Source organism: Amblyraja radiata, chromosome 19 (assembly GCF_010909765.2).
Source record: "Amblyraja radiata isolate CabotCenter1 chromosome 19, sAmbRad1.1.pri, whole genome shotgun sequence".
NCBI lineage: Eukaryota > Metazoa > Chordata > Chondrichthyes > Rajiformes > Rajidae > Amblyraja > Amblyraja radiata.
In genome coordinates this window covers 35,047,371-35,068,443 of record NC_045974.1, presented here as the reverse complement: position 1 = coordinate 35,068,443, position 21,073 = coordinate 35,047,371, and the positions used below count along the sequence as shown (strand labels likewise).

Here is a 21,073-nt window from a genome sequence, read left to right as displayed (position 1 = left end):
CTTAAAATTAAAAAAATTCTGTTCCCACACTTTAACAATAAAATCGTGAAAATACTCAATGACCTGACCTGACGACAATGTCACAACCTAATTAAAAATCAGCATTGATAGGCTTCCATTGATACCTGACCAAAGCCTGGGATCTGCTATGAAAATCCACTCAATGGGTTCACTAGGGTGCTGAACCAAATCGGCACCTATCCATGTCCTCCAGAGATGCTGCCTGACATGCTGAGTTACTCCCGCACGATGTGTCTTTTGCAAACCAGCATCTGTAGTTCCCTCTCATTTGTATCCACCCATCACTTGCCAGGCTTTGTCCTGCCCCCACCTCTCTTCCAGCTTCCACCCCCCACTCTCCCAACCAGAATCAGTCTGAAGAAGGGTTCCAGACCAAAAACATCACTTTTTTTTGTTTAGTTTAGTTTAGTCTAGAGATACAGCGCTTAAACAGGCCCTTCGGCCCACTGAGTCCGTGCCGACCCGCCACCCCACATATTAACACTATCCTATACACACTAGGGACAATTTACATATACACCGAACCAATTAACCTACAAATCTACGTCTTTGGAGTGTGGGAGGAAACCGAAGATCTCGGAGAAAACCCATGCAGCCATGGGAAGAACGTACAAACTCCATACAGACAGCACCTGTAGTCGGGATCACATCCGGGTCTCCGGCGCTGCAAGAGCTGTAAGGCAGCAACTCTACCGCTGTGCCACCGTGTCACCCCATGCTCTCCTGAGATACTGCCTGACTCACTGAGTTACTCCAGGACTATGTTTTTTTTTAAATGAAAATGATGCCTAGAAAATGGGAAATTAGGTAAAGGACAAGTGTTGGACAGGCTTGAATTTGTTTCCTCTGGAATGCCAAGAGAACTGATAGAAGTATATAAAATAATGAGATACAGAGATAGGATAAATAGTCAGAACCTTCTTCCCCAGGATGGAAATATCAAATGCTAGAGGACATAGCTTTAAGGTAAGAGGGGCAGTTTAAAGGAGATGTGTGGGGCAAGTTTTTTTTACAGAGTGTGGTGAATGCCTGGAATGTGTGCCCAGGGTTGGTGATGGAGACAGATATGACAGTAACATTTTAGAGATTTTTGACTAGGCACATGGATATGCAGGGAGTGGAGGGATACGAATAAGTGTTGACCTTGGCACAGACACTGCACTCAAGGGTCTATTTCTGTACTGTACTGTTCTATGTTCAGCCCCCTAAGTCCATGCCAACCATCGAGCCAACCATATTCTCCTCACATTCTCATCAATTCCATCCAGATTTTACCATGGCTACATACTAAGGGCAATTTACAGTGACCAATTAACCTACAAACCTGTAGATAACCCATACAGTCACAGGGAAACCATGTAAATTACTTGCAGATGGCACCCAAGGTCAGAATTGAACCTGCTTCTCTGCCATTGCGAGCAAACGTTTCTACTGTGCCACTCTTGGAAGTATTTGTGATAGCATTTGTCATTCAGTTAGATAACATAATTATGGAAAATGGCAAGAATAAAGATAAAATAGAAATAAAAGTTCTAAAATAGGGCAAGGCCAATTTTACTAGACTGAAAAGTGATTTAGCAAATTTAGATTAGAAACAGATAATTGAAGATAAATCTGTGTCATAGAAAGGAAGCATTTAAAAATATACTTCAAGGGATTCAGGGTATTTCATTATCCGTCAGATGTCAAATTTAAAACCCAAGGGATGATGATGTACTGTAGTTTAGATTAGCTTAGCAATACAGAATAGAAACAGGCTTTTCGGCCCACCAAGTTCACGCCAACCATTGATCACCCAATCAATCTAGTTCCACGTTATTACATTTTCTCATTCACTCCGTACACACTTGGGACAATGTACAGAGACCAATTAACCTGCAAATCTGCATGTCTTGGAATGTAGGAGGGAACTGAAGCACCCTGCTGAAACCCATGGGGTAATCCACACGGTCATAGGGAGAAAGTGCAAATTCCACTTGGGCGATATCTGTGTTCAGGATCAAACCTGGGTCTTTGGCACTGTGAGGCAGCGATTTAACTCGATTTGCTATTTTTTTGGTGGACTTGATGGGCTGAAGGGCCTGTTTCCATGCTTTATCTCAGAACTAAACTAAACAGGTGCCCCAACAATCTGTGTCCTCAGCCCCTAACGACACTCCCTATACACTCAGGATTCTGAGCTACAAATCCATTTACAGTACGTTTGCAGATGACACCACCATAGTGGGCCGAATCTTGAACAAAAATGAGACAGAATACAGAGGGAGAAAGAGAGTTGAGGGGTATGGTGTTGCCTGGTGTACCGGTTCTGCACCCTTTCCAACTTAATGACATTCTCTCCGTAGCTGGGCAACCAGAACTGCACATAGTGCTCCTAGTGGGTCTCACTAACAACTTGTACAGCTGTATCATAATGTCCCAACTTTTATACTCAATATCTTTTCTTGAATGCCCTCCTCTTCATCCTGTCCATCTGACCTGCCAACTTTCAGGCAAACCATACTCCCAGATCTCTTTGTCCCACAATACTCTCCAGGGCTGTACCATTTACTGTGCAAGTCCTGACCTGGTTTGACATACAAAATGCAACACCTCACACACTCGTGAGAGTTAAATTCCGTTTGCCATTCTTTGACCTAGCTACCCAAATGATCTAGGTCATTTTGTAAATCTGGATATCCTTCCTCACTGTCCATAGTACCACCAATGTCTTTGGTGAATGAGCATGAGAAGAAGAATGCTAAACTACCAGGGTCTGTACTGTTGCGCATCAGAAAGTTAGCCCAGGCTCTTGCTACTTAAATTGAGAAATAACAAAGCAGAAGCTAAGATTCTGAGACGCAGATCATCATGCAAGGCTCTGAAGATTCCCACATTAAAAGTCAAGCTGCTTGCCATGCTACAGCTAATGTGGGAGCACAGGGAGGTAGGAAAGTTCTTGGTTCTTGGTTACTTGGTCCTCCAAAATATTCCAACTGGAATTTAAACTGGAGGTGGTGAAGGGAGGGATTAAGCCAGAAAGGGTTATTGGGAAGAAAGTGCTACTTTAAATTTAGTTGCATCTGGTTGGGTAACTATAGTTTGGTGGATATTATTCCATGCTTTAATTTTGCGTGGGAAGAACGAATTGCTGTACACATCTGTCTTTGTAGCTGGGATCACAAATTGGATCGAATGCCCTCATCTGCTCCTAATTGGTTTGGGGTTGGTGTAGGTCTTGTGATCTATGTCTAGCTGACCATTTAACATTTTGTAAAAACAGGTCAAACGGTGAGCTTCACGTCTGTCTTGGAGAGGGTTCCACCCCAGAGAATTCAGAAGTTTGGTGACACTCGCTTCTCTCTCATAGGTGTTAGTAACAAATCGAGCGGCCTGTCTTTGGGCACGTTCGATGGATGAAATGTTTTTATCTGTGTATGGGTCCCAAGCTGCAACTGCGTAGTCCAAATGAGGTAGAACGAGGGTGAAATACAGCTTCTCCTTGACAGAAGCTGAACAATTATGAAAGTTGCGCCTCAGGAAGTTTAGGACACCTGTTGCTTTCACTGTTGCAAGATGAGTCTGACCATTCCAACGCAGATCATTTTGCAATTTGATGCCAAGATACTTGGTTTGTTTGGATTCTTCAAGGGTGGCACCAAGTATGTTGTAGGATGTGACGCCTGGATTCCTCTTTCTGGTGACACGCATGGTTTCACATTTGGAAGGGTTGAACTGAATGCCCCATTGTTGTGACCACTCGACCATAGTATCAAGATCCTTTTGGAGAGCATCTTCATCATCAGTTGACTTAATTGGACAGTACAGCAAACAATCATCAGCGAATAGTCTGGTCGTACTTGCGACTTTTTCATGGATGTCATTTATGTAAAGCAAAAATAGGTGTGGGCCAAGTACTGTGCCCTGTGGTGTACCACTCAACACTGGATGCCAATTGGAGCTCTTTCCGTTCACACACACACGCTGAAGACGTTTTGTCAGGAAACTGGAAATCCATCGTTTTGTGTTGGAACGAATACCATAGAAGTCAAGCTTCCGAAGCAGTCTCTGGTGTGGGATGACATCAAATGCTTTAGAAAAGTCCAGCACAACTAAATCCATGATGACGTTACTGTCAAGGTGCTTGGCCAGGTCATTTGTCGTCAGGATAAGCTGAGACTCGCATGATCTATGCCTCCTAAATGCATGTTGGTTGTCGGCCAGAATATTATGTTTGCTCACGTAACGCATCAGATTACTATCAATGATATGCTCCAGCAATTTGCAGCAAGTACTTGTTAGTGAAACAGGACGATAATTCGCTGGGTTGGTGATTGAACCCTTCTTAAAGAGAGTAAAATGCATGGGAATGACAGGGACTGAGGAACTGTACCGGATTAGATGTAATTTGAATGATATTTGACATGGTTTATTCATCAATTTGGTTTAGTTTGATTATTTTATATTGGATTTATTTTAGCATTGGCCAGTGCTGGCCAGCAGCATGGGGCAGTTAGTAAATGGAGATTTGGTGTTATCGGTAGTTCAACCAACTATTTTTCATGTGATGTCAATATAATAATAGCTGGTCACGTCGAGTAGGTTGAGGGCATCATAGCAGGTGGTAAAGACAAGCTCATCTGTGAGGAGACTGTCAGAGACATATTTGTAGGCTTGCATGTTTCAAAGCTGTCACAGCTGAGAAATGTGTTATCATGCAGGAAGATCTTGGACTGTTGTGCCCAGGCTGCTATCTTTGTGAAGATCTAGGTCACATTGACTATTGGCATCCTTGCCACAGGATCTTTCCAAGCAGCTGTATCAGATCTGTACAATGTTTCCCTGTCTGCTGCTGAACAGCAGTAGAGCATTCAAACACCATGGGGATGACTTCAAATACTTGGGTTTGTATGACAATCAGGTAGCATCATGGACATTGTTGGCTTCACACACAACCAGGCAGCCATTGACTGCACTCATGTACCCATAAAGACTCCCACTAATTACACAAACAATCTCATCAAAGGGAACTGTTTTGTCTCTCCTAAAGTTCAGTTGGTTGTGAATAATCAGATTTTTATTTTCCTCTGCCTGGAGATACAGATCCTAATGAACAAGGGTTTCCCTCTATTTCCCAAACACCAAATTACACTACCACCAGATGCTGCAGATCCAACAAAGTTCAACAAGAACCAGAATTGTTATAGAAAAACCCACTGAGCTTCTGATTGCAGTGCTGGCTTCAGTAAGAGGGTAGGTACCATGCAACGCACACCCACATAAATCAGAGAACAAACCGTTTATACTGAGGAACCAAATTCAGCAAAAATAATCGGATTGGCAAGTGGAAAATGTTCATCAAATGTATTTTTGTGAAGTGTATTTGTTCAGAACTGAGTTATATTAAAGAAGAATGTTCTGTTATTGAGATAATCGGATATAGTCCTAATCTTAAAATGCTAAATGTACTTTTTAAAGGTTTACTTCAGATTATCTTTTTCAAGTCATGAATTTAAGAAATGAAATCTGAAGTAAATATTTAAACAAAATCATTGATAAGGGAGCCACATTGGTCAGAGAGCAGTGATAACAGCCAGCCAGGTTTGTTATCACTCCATGAGAGTCGGGCAGCACCTTTGCAGTCTCCACAAGTCCTCCCTGTCTTTTATATGCTATATAAGTAGTTATGAATTAGGTAGCTATAAACCTGTATGGGGAGAAGAGAAAAGTACATGATATCTTGTGGCTGCACGATCCTGCAATGAATGAACATGCATCTTGAATATACTTTGCCGAGACAAATGATTTAAGCCATAAGTACAGATGGGATTAGGTGAGTTAGAAAACATTTAATACATGATAGGATTAATACATGATACAAGGGATTGGTTTTGGGTGGCTTGGGTGGCTCAGGGCAGAAAGATCAGACAATGACTTTTGACCTATTCATGGAATGCCATTTATAAACATGAATAGTGAGGATACATTTTACACATCACTGATTAAGTAATACCAAGAATATTAGGCTGGAATTAATCCACTAGTCCCTGATCTTGGGTAGAATGCTACTGAACTATTATTGTATTCCCTTTGTCCATCTTTGTGGAGAGGGTTAATGGCCATCCTCGCTAATTCACTTCAACTAAGTTCCAGGGGACCTCCAGGGAAGGGGCCCAACTTTACACCTATTTTGCTGATATTCTTGTTTCCAAGAATGGCTGAAGAATATTTTGTCAATTTTCTTTGCAAGAGAAAGACAGACAGATTGGAAACTAAAAGGCTTGGACATGAACAAAACAAAATTAATGATAAAGAATCAGAAGGCAAATGATGACTGCATTCACAAAGACGACACACCCAAAATGATTAATAATGCTCTACTAATCTATTCTTTATCATTGGCTAAACGGTGGATGGTATTGTTTACTGTTCTATTAGGTGTCATTTACAGTACTCACCAATCACCCACTCACAGATGTCCAATTTGCTTTTTCCACGACTACTTGGCTTCAGAGTTCTTTAACTATGGAACAGGGAGGTGAGTTCCAGAGGTAAGTTGCCCCTTGACACCAGGGGGGCACTTGACTGAATGTGGTTTCAAGTAGCCCTGGTAAAAATGAAATCTATGGGCATTTAGGAGTAAACATTTCAACAGTCAGTGTCATACCTTGCAGAAAGTGATGACAAGTGTTTCCGTCCTTCCTGTCACAGGTATCTCTAGGAGTTCCTCAGGGCAATGTCGAGGACCAATTTACTTTCAGAAAAATTAAAGAACAACAGACAGCATCTGTGGAGAGAAACGAACAATCGTGTTTTGGGTTGAGACTTCATCTAGACTGAAAGTACAGAGGGGAAGTAGACAGTGCAAAGAAGTGGAGAGAGGGGCAAGGCAAAAAGTGGCAAGCAATAGATGGATACAGGTGAGGAAGGGTTGATTGGGAGATGAGGAAGTGGAGGGGAGAATGGAGTCAGCAGCTGACTCGGGCTGATCAATGGAAAATGAAACAATGCTGATTTGTAATCTTATGGGAAAGGAAGGTGAAGAATGATACTGAATGAGGGGTGATGTTAGATGGGAACAACAGAGGGAAAGGAGGGGTATTAATTCAGTTGGAGAAGTGTGTAGGAGAGAGGGGGGAAATAACAGGTTGATATGTTGATAGTTAGAAATGAAAAGGTTCAGATACGGTAAAAGGCTAGTAGTGGGTCCAGAGGAAGAGGAGATGGGAATAAAGGGCATCAGAGGCGGGGTATGGACTCCTTGCCAAAGAAATGGGCACAGTGGCAGAAGAAGAACTCAACATCATGGCAAACTTGGAACTCGAAGTGTGGGTGCAGGGGCATGAAGAGGAGGTCTCTGGTGAGGACAGACAGCCCAGTGTCAGAGAAGGGCAGGTCAGAGGGGATGATGAAAAAATTGTAGGGGTTGGAGCTGGGGCCAGGTGTGGTCAGCAGCAGATAATGGGAGAGGGGTTTCGAGGATGGGGGGGGGGGGGGGGGGTGTGGATAATGTGATGGGGAAGGAGACTCACATGTGAGAGAGAGAGAGGGGCTGGTTTGGAATATTAGGTCAGAGGCGGGTGGGGGCTTGGTATGATCAACAGTGGCAGAGATCAAGGTGCTCAGAGGAGAGACAGTGTGGGATTGGGGTGCAATATGAGGTCAGAGGCCTGTGTTTGGGGGTGGGGGGGGGGGGCGTATGGTGTGATCGATGGAACCCCCTTATATTGTTTTGGGCTTCTGCCTGGAGGGTGGTGGGTGAGAGCCCCATTCGCTTTCAGTTGTTTCATCCTCAACTTCTTTCCAGCAAAGGTTTGTAACTGAGGAAAATTGCTGATGGTTGCAAAATACTCAATATTTAATTCCCACTTGACTGCAAGGCATTCATCATCCTTCACAGTCAATACCAATTTCCACCAATGTGGAAGCGTGCAAGGAAAAACTACCATTTGCAGGTTTTTCTCCAAGTCACATACCATCCTGTCTTGAAAATATATTGCTCTTCCTTAATCAACTCTGGATTCAATTCCTGGAACTTTTTACTCAACCGTACAATGGGAACAGTCCACCAGGAGTACAAGAAAGGATCTCATCAGCACCTTCTGGCAAGAAGGGTTGGGCAATAAATGCCACCAATGCCCACACACTAAAATACATTTATTTTAAAAGAATCAAAAGATCTTTCTGCTTGTCCCATTTGAGAATCTGCAGTTCTTTGACATTCATGGTATGGGTTCAAATCCTGTTTGGTTTCTAATGTTGAAGTCTTTCCTCGATCATAGTAATACTAATGATAAACAAAATAATCTTTGGTACTTTCAGTTCACTTGTTAATGAACTTTAAGCATTCAGGGAGCACAAACGATAAATGTGGAAAATATAACAGATCAGGTAATAAGGTATATGTTGTTTTCTGGCTGATATTAAGATGATTTTGCTGTGAATGGACTAGTGGCAAATATATGGACAAACAAGACTGATTTTCAATATGAATCTCATTTTCCTGTTGAAACTTCAATGGACATCTTGAACAAATATCTGCCATGGCTCAGTAAATCTGTCATTTATATAACCAGCGAGATAAATTAAGCAATCCATTTCACTATGGTTCACTGAAGTGACTTTGAAATAGGTCTTATCAGTGGTACTCTTTATTGACAGTGCAAAATAACTGGATCACCATTAGCTTTGACTGAAATCAAGCAGGAAACAAATATGGGACTAAACAGAATTGTTTGATCATACAAAACATAGCAAAAGAAATGCAAAGGGAAATAACTAAAAGACAGTTCAGAAAGCTGAGGTCAAAGCAGCTGGAGCTTGCAACCAGAATATTAAAGCCATCACTATTTTCTCCAAATGTCTACAATCAAAGAGTAACAATATGAGGACAAATAATACTACAGCAGGCAATAAATCTGATGAAATGACTAATATTGTGTATACTTAATTTTGCATAACCTTCTGTCTTTCAGTTATTTCTTCTAATAAAGTGAATTTAACAGTATAAAGTCTTTACAAGGCAAGCTTGGCAGTAGCTTGCAGGTAAGCTGAGAGTTCAACAAATGCCAAGTTATTAAGACAGAAGATTTGTCAGAAACAAATGGTAACACCAAATATACCAGTTTGTAAAATTTTGGTTCACATTTTGAGATCATAATAGCACAATTCTGACAAAGGCTACAAAGTAAAACTTGGTCCACAAGTCAAATTAGTAGTGGGCTGCAGAATAGGTTCCAGGAATAAAGTATTTTAGATTAGCAGTTTAGCAGAATGATTGCAATGCTTATTTGTCATCTCAGTACAGTCTCATCACCTTATGAAGGCCCAGAGGAAAATGTATTCTGCAATGTAATGTTGTCAGATATTTAACATCTGATTATGGCAGGATTCCAGCTTCAACTGCATGTTAGAAAGTTAGGAATATTACTGAAATTACAGTCCAAATTGCATTGTTTTAGTAAATCTTTGTAAAAATGTTTTTTGTGTATTAAATATCACAAAGTCTATGGCAGGTGATGAGATATAAACAAGATGAGGTACATTGATTGGAATGTTTGAGAGGGATACGAGTCATATGCGGGCAAATGGGACTAGCTTAGATGGGCATCTTGGGTGGCACGGATGAATTGGGCTAAAGGGCCTGTTTCCGTGTTGTACGACTCTATGACAAACAGAAGAATTATTTGACAATGAGTGTGTTCTGATTAAAACCACATGTAAATTCTGTGCAGTACTTTTGCTCTTTTATAAAATATTTATATACATTTACATACAACATACATATATATAAAGAAATCCGTACACAATACATATGTTCAGCCAATATTATACAAGACAATTTCGTAAACCATGAGTCAAGAACAAATGATATGATAAAATGGTGCTAATACTTGTCCATTCTTACACTGATGTTTGAAAACAGTGAGCGCGGTACTTTTCTGTCAAACATTTACTGAATAATATCAACTCAGTTGATAGTGAAATATAATAAAATGACATCTATAAATCATCACCGCCCATAAGCTAAATTCTTTACAAAAACATTGTTGCACTTTGAGAATGTACTTTTAGCAATATCAATTCATTTAACTGGCAAATTGCTGTTGGTATCGTCAGTCTTCAAAGCCAATGGAAATTTTTGCATACAGGTATTGGCCAAATGCTGAAAAACAAAAAGTTAATTGTTACATTTAAAAAAAATTTGAGACATAATAAAATATTTCGAAAAGCTGCTTAGAAATTTATTAATTCTGGTTTTGGAGTGATTAGACATTGATACATTTCAAAATAATTTAATTACCTTACAAAAGTGTCATAGTGCTAAGGGGTTTTAGTGAAATCTGTTCAGGAAAACCTTCTCACTTAACATGTAGATGGCCCAACTGGAGAAGTAGTAAAACTCGACCTCCTCTTGGGAAATTACAAAAGGGTCTTGCAGTGTGTTGTAGATCAGAGAAACCTAGGGGTGTGGGTACATAGTTCATGAGCAACACAAATGGGCAGGGTGGTGCAGTAGAGATTAGCTACTTTTGATTTAATCAGTCAGGAAATTGCATACTGAAGTTGGGACATCACGTTCCTGTTGTAACGGATGCTGGTAAGGCCACATTTGGAGTAATGTGTACACTTCAGATCACCTTTGTCTAGGAAGGATTTTATTGAACTAGAAGGAGTAAAAAAGATTTCCATGGATGTTACTTGGAATGAAGAATCTGATTTATAAGGAGAGCTGGATCAGTTTTATCTGGAGCGTCAGAGGTTGAAGTGTGACCTTATAGAGATATATAAAATCATGAGCGGCATAGACAGGTGAATAACAAGTCTTCTCCCCAAGGTAGGGCAATCTAAAACTAGAGGACATAGGTGTAAGCTAAGGGATTTTTTCCCCCACAGACGATGGTGTACACATGGAACGAGCTGCCAGACGAAGTGATGGATTGGTGGAGGTGGCATCATTTTGCTGCATGTAAAGGGTCCAATCCTTTGAAGGACCCAGTCCTTATAGACAAGCGCTTGTCACAATAGATTTAGTTGCTGCCCTAGAAGTCAATGAGTTAGAAAAGGGAAAGGGAGATCGCCATCGAACAGAACACAATTTGGAGATGTCGGTGAATAGAAATCAATGTCAGGATGGAGAGACCCATGAGGTCTTCACAAACAGAAGAAACTGGCAGCAGGTGGAAGTTGGGCTATACAAGAGAAAACCCGTGAAATACAGAGCGATTCTGCAAAATCTACCAAAATCTCATTAGGTATTTCATGTCAAGAGCTGACACTTAGGACTCCTCCTGAAACATTCTTTCTGTAGCTGCCACACTTAGTCACATTAGGCACACATCACATGTATTGCTTCATGCGGAATCAATAAGATATTCACTGTTAGATCTGCTGAAGCAAGAATGTCATTGGTGAACAAATTAGAAAAAGGTTTCCTGTATCGCATTAGTCAAAACTACAAAGATTCATCAGAAAGGAGAGTGCACTTAATTTAGGGCATCATGTTGGAGACCAAGGTCCACATGGACATTGGGGCAGCGCTGACCCTTATAGAAGGATAATCAACCAGAGAGGTAAGCATGCATCTTAAATAATCTCATCAATGCTCCAAGCTTTTCTGATTGCAATCTTTTCTGTCACATTCGCCCAAAAGGACAATGCTGTAGAGTTGACTTTTTATTTTGGTATTCTTCATTGGAGGCTGTGCTGCAGTGGTAGCGGTGGTGGTAGAAAACACAATATGTTAGAGAGATATGTTGCATGAGGAGAGACAGCTGGTTGCAGGTCAACTACAGTCCTGCAGGACACATTGCCTGAAGGGAAGACTCAGTTGAGACTCAGTTATGTGAAGGCAAGTAGAGATGTTTGCTTATTCAGTGCATTATCCAGCCTGAATTACCATATGAGGAGATGACAAAGATTGTGGAGAAATCCATTGGCAACCTCTTGCAAGTGACTGTGCAGAGTCATGACAGAATCATTCATATTTTGGAGTAACATACACTTCTATGCCAAGGTTCTGTGACACTTTTATTCCACATAAAATATAGTATAATGCAGCATTTGCTTGAATGTGTCATTGTAGCCCTGGGAACACAGAAGTCAACAGACATCCCACGAAGCAAAGTGGTTCTGGTTGTTAGATGTCAATTATCTTACTCCCAGGACGTCACTGCAGGAGTCCCTCACAGCAATGTCCTTGGCCCAGCCATCTTCTGTTGCATTTTCAACGACCTTCCCTCTATCAGTAAATGAATCAGTGTACGCCTGCATGCAGCAAGACTTAAGCAATATTTAGACAAACTGATAAGTGCCAAGTAACATTTGTGCCACATTGTCAGACACATGAACAACTCCAACAAATAACAAGCTAACCAATGACCCTTCCTGTTTAACCCTTTCCCAAAGTCAACCACTTGGGTGCCATGATTTGCCAACGTCCAGCTATATAAATACATGGCTTCAACAACAGGTCAGAGGCTGGGTATCATTTGGTTACCTTCTGACACCCTAAAGCCCATCCACATGGCAAACATCAGGTATGTGCTGGGATAAACTCCATGCACCCGGACGAGTGTACATCCAACAACTCTCAAAAAATCCAATATTGTCCTAAACATAGCTACCTGCTTGATGGCATCCCATCAACCCTAAATATTCATTCACTCCATTACCAATGAACTGTGCAGTACGCATTAACTATGAAATGCATGTAGTTACATTCCTAGGAGATTCTTGCTGCATCTCCCAAACAAGTTACATTGCCCTCAGGCACAATGGGATAATCCCACATGCAGTTTCCTCTAATATTGCACACTGTCCTGATTTAGAAATGTATCACTGGTCCTTCATTGTTGCCTCGTCAACAGTACTGTGGGACTACCTTAACCAGAACCACTGCAGCTGTTCAGGAATATGGTTCACCAGCATCTCCTCAAGGGCCATGAGTGATTGGCAATAAAAGCTGGCGTTGCCAGCGATATCTAGATTGTGATAATCTCCCATGTGAGCACAGGTGGAGACCAGCCAAAGCCTATGTGCCTCTATTGAGTCTTAAGACAATTCCATTAGTGCCTTGACTATAATCAAAGAACCATTTGCTGTCATGAAAGAATAAGGCAAGCCACATCAGAACTCATCACTTTGATCAAATAAAAAAATACAGCGTGCTGGTTGGTGTTTTGTTTTAGCCATCCAAACTTGAAAGCCAATCAGAACGACTATATAGAGGACTATTGTACCAAGTATATATTGAATTGCAGTTTGAATTATAAATAATATGAAATAAAACAATTTGACATCATCTTGTCTGGAATCTACGCTAATTAGGCCATGATATTTATGTACAAAGTAGTGAAGCACAAACTAATACTTAGTTCTGTTGTATGTCCCATTGTTACATTTATTTTATTTTATTATTATTTTATTTTATTATTTATTTCAAACAGAATAAAAGAATAAAAAGCAAGTGTGAAACATTAATTCCTCATATAGATGTTCATTGATAAATGATTAGAGGCAATGAAGCACGCTGATAAATCAATGAGACATAGCAGATCGTGGATTCTCCCTGTGCAACAAATTTAATTGTCTTAAAATTATCATTCACCTGTTTTTGGTGAACAAAGTCATTATTGTGCACCATGCTAACACCAAATCATCTCCTCTTCAACCAGGAACTTAATAAAAATCTCTGCTTCTACAGAGAATATTCACTGTCATGGGCCAAGTAGCGATGAACACTGAGGAAGGAGTCCTTAAATAACTAATCAGGACTAATATTCAAATCTTCATTTTTTCAATCCAAAATAACAAAAATATGTCGATTTTTAAAAAGACCTTGAAAATCATAAATTAAGATAAACCACTTGAGATTTTTAAATTGCCTTTGGAATTTTTGTAATGTTGTTAAATTGATAATCTATGAAAAATAAAACAGAAAACGGTAGAAATATTCAACCTGTCAGGCAGCATCTATGGAAGAAATAAATCAGTTAACATTTCAAGGTCAAAGACCTTTCATCAGAAAGTGCAAACAATTTTCCAAATTATTTTTAAAGGAAAGGAATCATTGTGTGACACATAAGCAATGGCCAATACCGTAAGCTCGACAATTCTCATTCTTAGCTTTTCTTCACGATTTCTTCTTTCTCTTTTAAGGTATTCCTTAAATCTTATTGTTTTGATGAAGGAAGTCATTTGTCCCATTATGAAGCTCAGATCCTATATTTTATTCATGATCTTGTGAATTATCTTTGGAATACTATTGTGTAACATCCTGTACTGAACATGAATTCCACCAGCTTGACTGTGTGGTCATTAAGTAATCTGAATCTGAATCTGAATACAATGCAGGAAATTTGTGGGGAGAGAGGACAACTAACCTTTTTTATTGTAAGTCATTGAAATATCAGAAGGTTAATGAGCTGATATGTTAACTTTGCTCCCGTCTCAGATTCTTATGACTTGCTCAATTAAAAAAAAATCTTTTCATTTCAGAATCTGCTTTTTATTGCTTTTTTAAAGTTATGGAAAAGTATTTAAAAATACATAGTAATTAATTGAGTTTCTCTCAGTAGGCTGTGGGCCGAGGAGCTTTATTCCAGTGTTTTGTGACCCAAGTCACAGAACTACATGAAATGTTCACATATTGTGTAAAAATATTATATAAATCACCCCTGAAACTCGTCATGAACAAGACTTGCACATTTTTATTAAATTAGAGAAAAAACGGAAAATGTTCGGGTATTTTTAGTCCAATCAAAGCACGTTTAACATTGAGTTGTATGCCAGTTGGCCAATCACGCGCTTTGTTTCAGGCTAGCTAGGCAGGGAGCACACTACATGGCTGAGAGGACTTGACTGATGCCTGTTTTACTGGAGATTCCGATGAAGGTTCTTTCTAGTTCTGTGGAATACATGTCGTGGAAACTTGCAGCAGGACAATTCAATTTAGTGAGAAAAGCATTAAGAAGTCTGAAGAATGTGCTGCTAAGTGGATAGAAGTGGAAGAAAGTATTGAAAGCAAAGTCCCTGCTGAGGTGCTGCAACACAAAGTTGTGAAACCAGTCAAACTTTGTGAATCAACTCAAACTGAAAGGTAAGATCTAAAGTCTGAATTTATGAAAATCTATCTGTATGGACTTTAATTAATTTAATTGCACCCTTTTATAATGTGAAAAATGAGATTTGGAGGCTGTACACTCATTCATTCACTCACTCACTCACTCACTCATCAATTAATCAATTAATCAATTAATTAATTCATTCACTCACTCACTCATGAAGTTGAGAGCCTAAACTATGTGTATCCATAACACAGTAAATTAAACATTTTCACTAATGCCAGCTTGTTGTAGTCTAATATCTTTAACATCTGATCTCGGAGCTGCCAGCGATAACTTACCGGGAAAAAGTGCTCCGACCGCGGGGCCTAGGTACTTAATATAGTGAAGCCGCGGTCTCAATTAAGAAGCGGCCGATTCGCCAACGCGGAGCCGCGGGGTGTATTTGGATCATCTTCGCGGGGGGGGGGGGGGGGGAGGCTGTACATAGTGCCGTCCGCAGCAGCCAATTTCCAGGCCCCGACCACAGGAGAAAAATGGAGGGTCTTTATAGGCTTCCATTGGAGTGAGAAATGGTCAGAAATGGTTGATGTTTCTGTAGAAATGAATTGGTGTATGTGAACTTGAACTAATTCTTCTATGGTAGTAACCTATTGTTAATCTCATTAACATTAAGAAGAGGTTGACATTTTATGAATTGAAGTCCATGCAGACTTAATGACTATGAGATTTTTTTTCTGTAACCTCTGCCTGACCCTCCACTTGAACTTGAACTAACTTATCAATGGTAGTAAATTACAGTCTCATTGACATTAAATAGAGGTTGACATTTTATGAATTGAAGCCCATCCAGACCTAGGTACTATGAGATGTTTCTTTCTCTAGCTATTCTGCAGCCTCTGCTCCTCCACTTGAACTTGAACTAACTTATCTATGGCAGTAAATATGACAGTGTAAGTCTCATTGACATTAAGAAGAGATTGACATTTTATGAATTGAAGTCCATGCAGACCCAAGTAATATGAGATTTTTTTTCTGCAGCTTCTGCCCCTCCACTCTTCAGAGCCTGTCCACACAAAAGTGTTTTGTGTGGACATGCACTGTGCTTTAATGAACACTAATTTGATAATTTGCAGACTTGCCATCCCATCTACCTGGACATGCATACATGTTTAATTTCCTCATTGTTATGTCGATATTGTCTTACATAATATAAAACATGAAAAGATGTAAAATACTCTCTGACACATATTATCTTCTATTATTAGGAGGCAGCAGTGTATCCCGGGTTATCATGCAGTGCTATCGTCACTTCAAAAGACTTTGAATCTGATGAAGAATATTCAGATGAAGATCAGATGTAATGTAAACAAAATAAATTGGGGAAATAAATGATTATATAAAGTTTTATTTTAATGTCGATCGTTTCACTGTTTATTTGGTCAAATTATTTAAACAATGAGTAATAATAATAATAATACATTTTATTTGTATAGCGCTTTTCAAGGACTCAAAGTCGCTTTACATGGTGAGTCAAGAACAAAACAAAATAGAGCAGTAAGACAGAGATGCAAAGGGGAGGGGGACATGGGACTAAGGGTATGCAGAGGTGAAGAGATGGGTCTTGAGGCGGGACTGGAAGAGTTAATTACTTATGATAATGGCGTGCTGGTGAATGACTGCGACAGTCCACCCACCGATCCACACATACATACACATATCCACACACACATGCATCCGTAGGCACACTTCCATGCATGCAAACACACACATACATGCACACATAAATCCGCACACACCAAACATCCACACATCCATTCACATGCAGACATACATGTACACATCCACACACACATCCACACATACTTGCACACATACATCCATCCACACGTACATACACACTTACATCCACACATCCACAGATACACGTTTGAAAGGTATACACAGACACACACACAAACTAGAGATAAACAGTGCAACATTTTTAGGGTTCTTTTAGGTTAAAGGTAATAGCCCTCATTTGCAAAGGCACCATAACATAAATATAAGCTCATTGTAGCTTAAAATGAATACTCATCGAGTAAACATCAGAGCATTCGATTCTTGGCCAGGATGTGACATTTACATCAGAAATAAGACAGGTCTCTTACAGGTCTGTCACCCAGCCTGGCACTGCCCCAGTCCCACTATTGCCGTTACCCCCATTCTCCCCACTATGGCAGTCAGTGGGGTTCAGTAAATGGGGGAACCCAGAGGATCTGTCCTGACCAATTAATTAGGCAGGTTCATGAGCCCTTAAAACCTGGGACCTCTGCTGCAGTCTCATTACATTTCCTATTAAAACGACTGGAAGATGCCTTGCAGGACTGTCCCCCAGCCTGGCACTGCCCCAGTCCCACTATGGCCATCACCCCCACTCTGCACACTGGCAGTAAGTGGGGTTCAGTAAAGGGAGGAACCCACAAGAACTGCCCTAACCCATTAATTAGGCTGGTTCAGGAGCAGGACCTCTGCGACAGTGTCATTAAAAAAACACACTCACAATTATATTCATCATATTATTTTAATATAATATAATTATACTTAATTATATATGATTACAGTCATATTTACAAGATATATATATATATATATATATATGATTATACCAATATATATATATTGGTATAATCATATAGTTTAAATGGACTGCAACACGGAAATAGGCTGCCCATGGTGTAATATGGGCATTGGTCACGAGATGGCGCTTACTTTCCCGATCTCATTTTCTAATTAGTTTAATTAATGAATGTGCAACGTTTGGCACTGACGAGTTATGACATCCTTCTCAATTATATTTCATCTAAATCTGTGGAAAGTTTCATGTAGTTCTGTGAAGTTTAGGCACAGGAGGATCCTATCAAAAGATGCAGTAAGAGAGAGGCCTTCCCCCGATGTGCTGCCAGGGCAAATTTCCTAACACATTGTTTCTAAAGAGGACTTCACACCACTAGATCTGCTTCCTGGCAGGAAGACGATAATGGGCTATCTTGACACAACATGGCTTTGTGATTTATCAGGCACGGTACCATGGCAACACTTCATGGAGGAGCACGATGAAAATATCCATCAGAATAAGACTTTAGAATCTACTATTCTAATTCTAATAGATAACATTACTATTTAACCTTGCAGAAATATCTCCCTATAAAGAGACATCGAATATACAGCTCAGAAGCAAGCCCTTTGGTTCACTTTGTCTGTGACTAAGGTAAGGGTGTTAAGTTATTTAATTCCACTCAGCACTTGTTATTAATATCTCATATGAGTGATTGGCAATTGCACCACCTTCTTTGGGTCACGAAAACTGATTTCTAGACACATTTTTGATGCTCGGCCCACAGCCTACAACCATTTATTTCTATTACAATAGACTGGGAACATTTTGTGCACCTCCTCAATTCTGGCATGGAATATTTGGAGTTTCTACAATTCTTTCTCCTTGGTTGAACACAGTTTAGAGTACAGTCTTCAGTATCAAGGTGAATTACTGACAACATTCAGATTTCTATCTTCTACCGAACACAAAAAAAATCAAAAGTTTCTGTCAATTTCATGGAAAAATTATGGTAAATTCCTGCTGCAAAATACTGCCATTAACATGGCTCAATAAAAAACAGAATGATTAGTTTTTATACCAGGACGGATTGTATGTGGTTAATGGAAACTGATGGCAATAATCACTCTTGGTCTTTCAGTGTGCAAAACCTAGAAACTTAAATAATAAAATTGCCAACAAAGTTATGTTGATATTATGATCCTGAGGAAGATAAGAATTGAATTTGATACTTACCACATAACATTGTTGCATAATTTCTCTGGATGTCAGCAAGAGTAAGTCCGGATGGTGGAATTGTCTATTCTTTGCATTCCTGATGAGGCAACTGGAATTACAAGTGATCAATATGCACATGGCCTTACAAGTTAATATGAACTGTGTGTACTGAAATAGCACATATGTCAAAACTGACCTCACACAACAACAAATTGAAAGTGAACTGATTATCTGCAATCTGAAAGTGCTGGAGGAACACAGCGGGTCAGACAGTATCAGTGGAAGGAATGGACAGTGGTCATTTCAGTCTGAGGAAAGCTCCCAACCTAGAAAGTCATCTGGCCATTCCCTCTACATATGCTATCTGACCCACAGTTCCTCCAGCACTTTGCTTCTTGATCTACAATGATTATTTTATTTTGTTTTGCGGTTGTGGTTATTCACCAATATCTCTTTGAGATCAGGAGCAGGTTCCATTTGAGCCTTTTCTTTGTGCATTCGCCTTCAACTTTCAAAAGTGTCATTGTCAAAGTAAAATTTAAATTGTTTCTATCCCATAAATCTGGCCCTTAGCCTTGGGGTCAGATGGATGGGTGGTTCATCCTTGAATTGTTTCCCCATTAGTAACCGGATATAGGATGCAGCCTAAAGATTATTTTTTCCACCATTTATATGCAACAATTGCACAACAATATGCCAAAGATTTTGAAATTTACTGTGGGAAATTGTGACAAAAATGTGCATCTGGCTAAGGTTGTTTTAGGTTCCATGCTTACAAGTTTGAGATTATTCAGATATTACACTGTATTGATGATACAGGAAGCTTGTTCATTGTGAGAAACGGGGAAACCATATTTCAACCACTAAATTCACACGTTTGAAATCAACAGTTACAATAATCACCAAGTTTGAGTAAGTCAAGAGTAGGTCAGAGAACATTTGAGTAGGTCAGAGAACAGTTCAATTTGAATTTGGCAATGACAGCAGATACATATAATTTAACAATTATCAAGGTAGGAATACAGTTTTACAATTTACCATCAGAAGCTCTTTTTGTGGACGTTGTTGTTAATCTGAAACCTGCTGGAAGTGTTTCAGAAGATCCTGGCATCATGCTGATTCCATGAACTTCACGTGGAGGGAACTGTTTTCTCCAGGAAGGCCCTCGTTGAAAATCTTTCTCATTAGTCTTGAATGGTGAAGAAAAGAACACAATATATTTTTAATGGTTTGAAATAAATTGGCAAGTTGCCTTCCCACACAACGTGAACTTTACTCTCTGTAGAATCCTCAAGGCAATTTGCAAGAGTATGGTTAAAACAATAATTGCCACGGTGCCATGTAACAAATTATTAAAAGTTTGGTCAAAGAGGTAGGGGTTTAAAGTGCATATTTTGGAGGTAGAAGCAAGGAGGCGAAAAAGCTCTGGGTGAGAACTGTGGAGTACATGGTCATGCCCATTAATGGCTGCCAAAGATGCAGCAATGAAATGAGAAATAAAGAAAGGGCACAGATATTTTGAAAGGTTATAAAGTTGGCGATTACACAAATATGGAGATATTAGATTACGGAAGAATTTGAAAACATATCTTAAAATCATGGAAGGTTTTACAAGGCTTTTTGAAAATAGTGCAAAAGAGCATGGAAACTTTGGTTCCAGTTTTGCTATATAGAGGTTCCATTCTCACTGAGAGATATTTGAAAAGATTTATGAAGAATAAAATGTTTATCTGGATACCGAGCAAATGTTTTATAAATCAACCAATAACTATTGCTAGTAAAATGATGCAAAATTATAGTGTGGGAAATTACTTACATCATCAAGAGTTCTTTCTGTACCAAGTGCAAGGAGGTTGTTATATTCCCTTTCAAGAACTTGTCTTGCCTGAATAAAATAAAATGTAATAGATTAACATGTCAATTAACAAAATAATTTCAATATTAACCCATGTTCAAGCTTAAATCTTTAGGGTTACATTTAGGAATAATTTCAAATCAGATGTAGCGAACAGAAGTAGTAAAGTTTTCTTAAGGGGCTGTCCCACTTGGGCGACCTAATTGGCGAGTTTAGAAGAGTTTGAAAAAATGACGTTGAAGACCTCCTTCGACTATGTTGAAGACCAGCTTCGACTAGCTACGACTAGCTACGACTAACTTCGGGAAAATTGGACACCAAATAATGGAGAGTGAAGAC

The 21,073-nt window shown here is 39.6% G+C and overlaps 1 protein-coding gene across 9 annotated transcripts in view; it reads right to left on the bottom strand.

The window, feature by feature from the left end:
• Nucleotides 1–8,618: 8,618 nt before the first annotated feature.
• The window catches only part of ppfia2 (PTPRF interacting protein alpha 2), a 311,096-nt gene continuing 298,641 nt past the window's right edge, over nt 8,619–21,073 (bottom strand). For all 9 annotated transcript variants that reach the window (XM_033038206.1, XM_033038207.1, XM_033038210.1 and 6 more), the window contains 4 exons: nt 20,696–20,764; nt 19,918–20,068; nt 18,898–18,988; nt 8,619–10,165 (listed from right to left, as the gene is read on the bottom strand). In XM_033038206.1, coding sequence (XP_032894097.1) covers nt 18,930–18,988; nt 19,918–20,068; nt 20,696–20,764 — 279 coding nt within the window. In that variant the 3' untranslated portion in view covers nt 8,619–10,165; nt 18,898–18,929. The remainder of the gene's footprint in view (nt 10,166–18,897; nt 18,989–19,917; nt 20,069–20,695; nt 20,765–21,073) is intronic.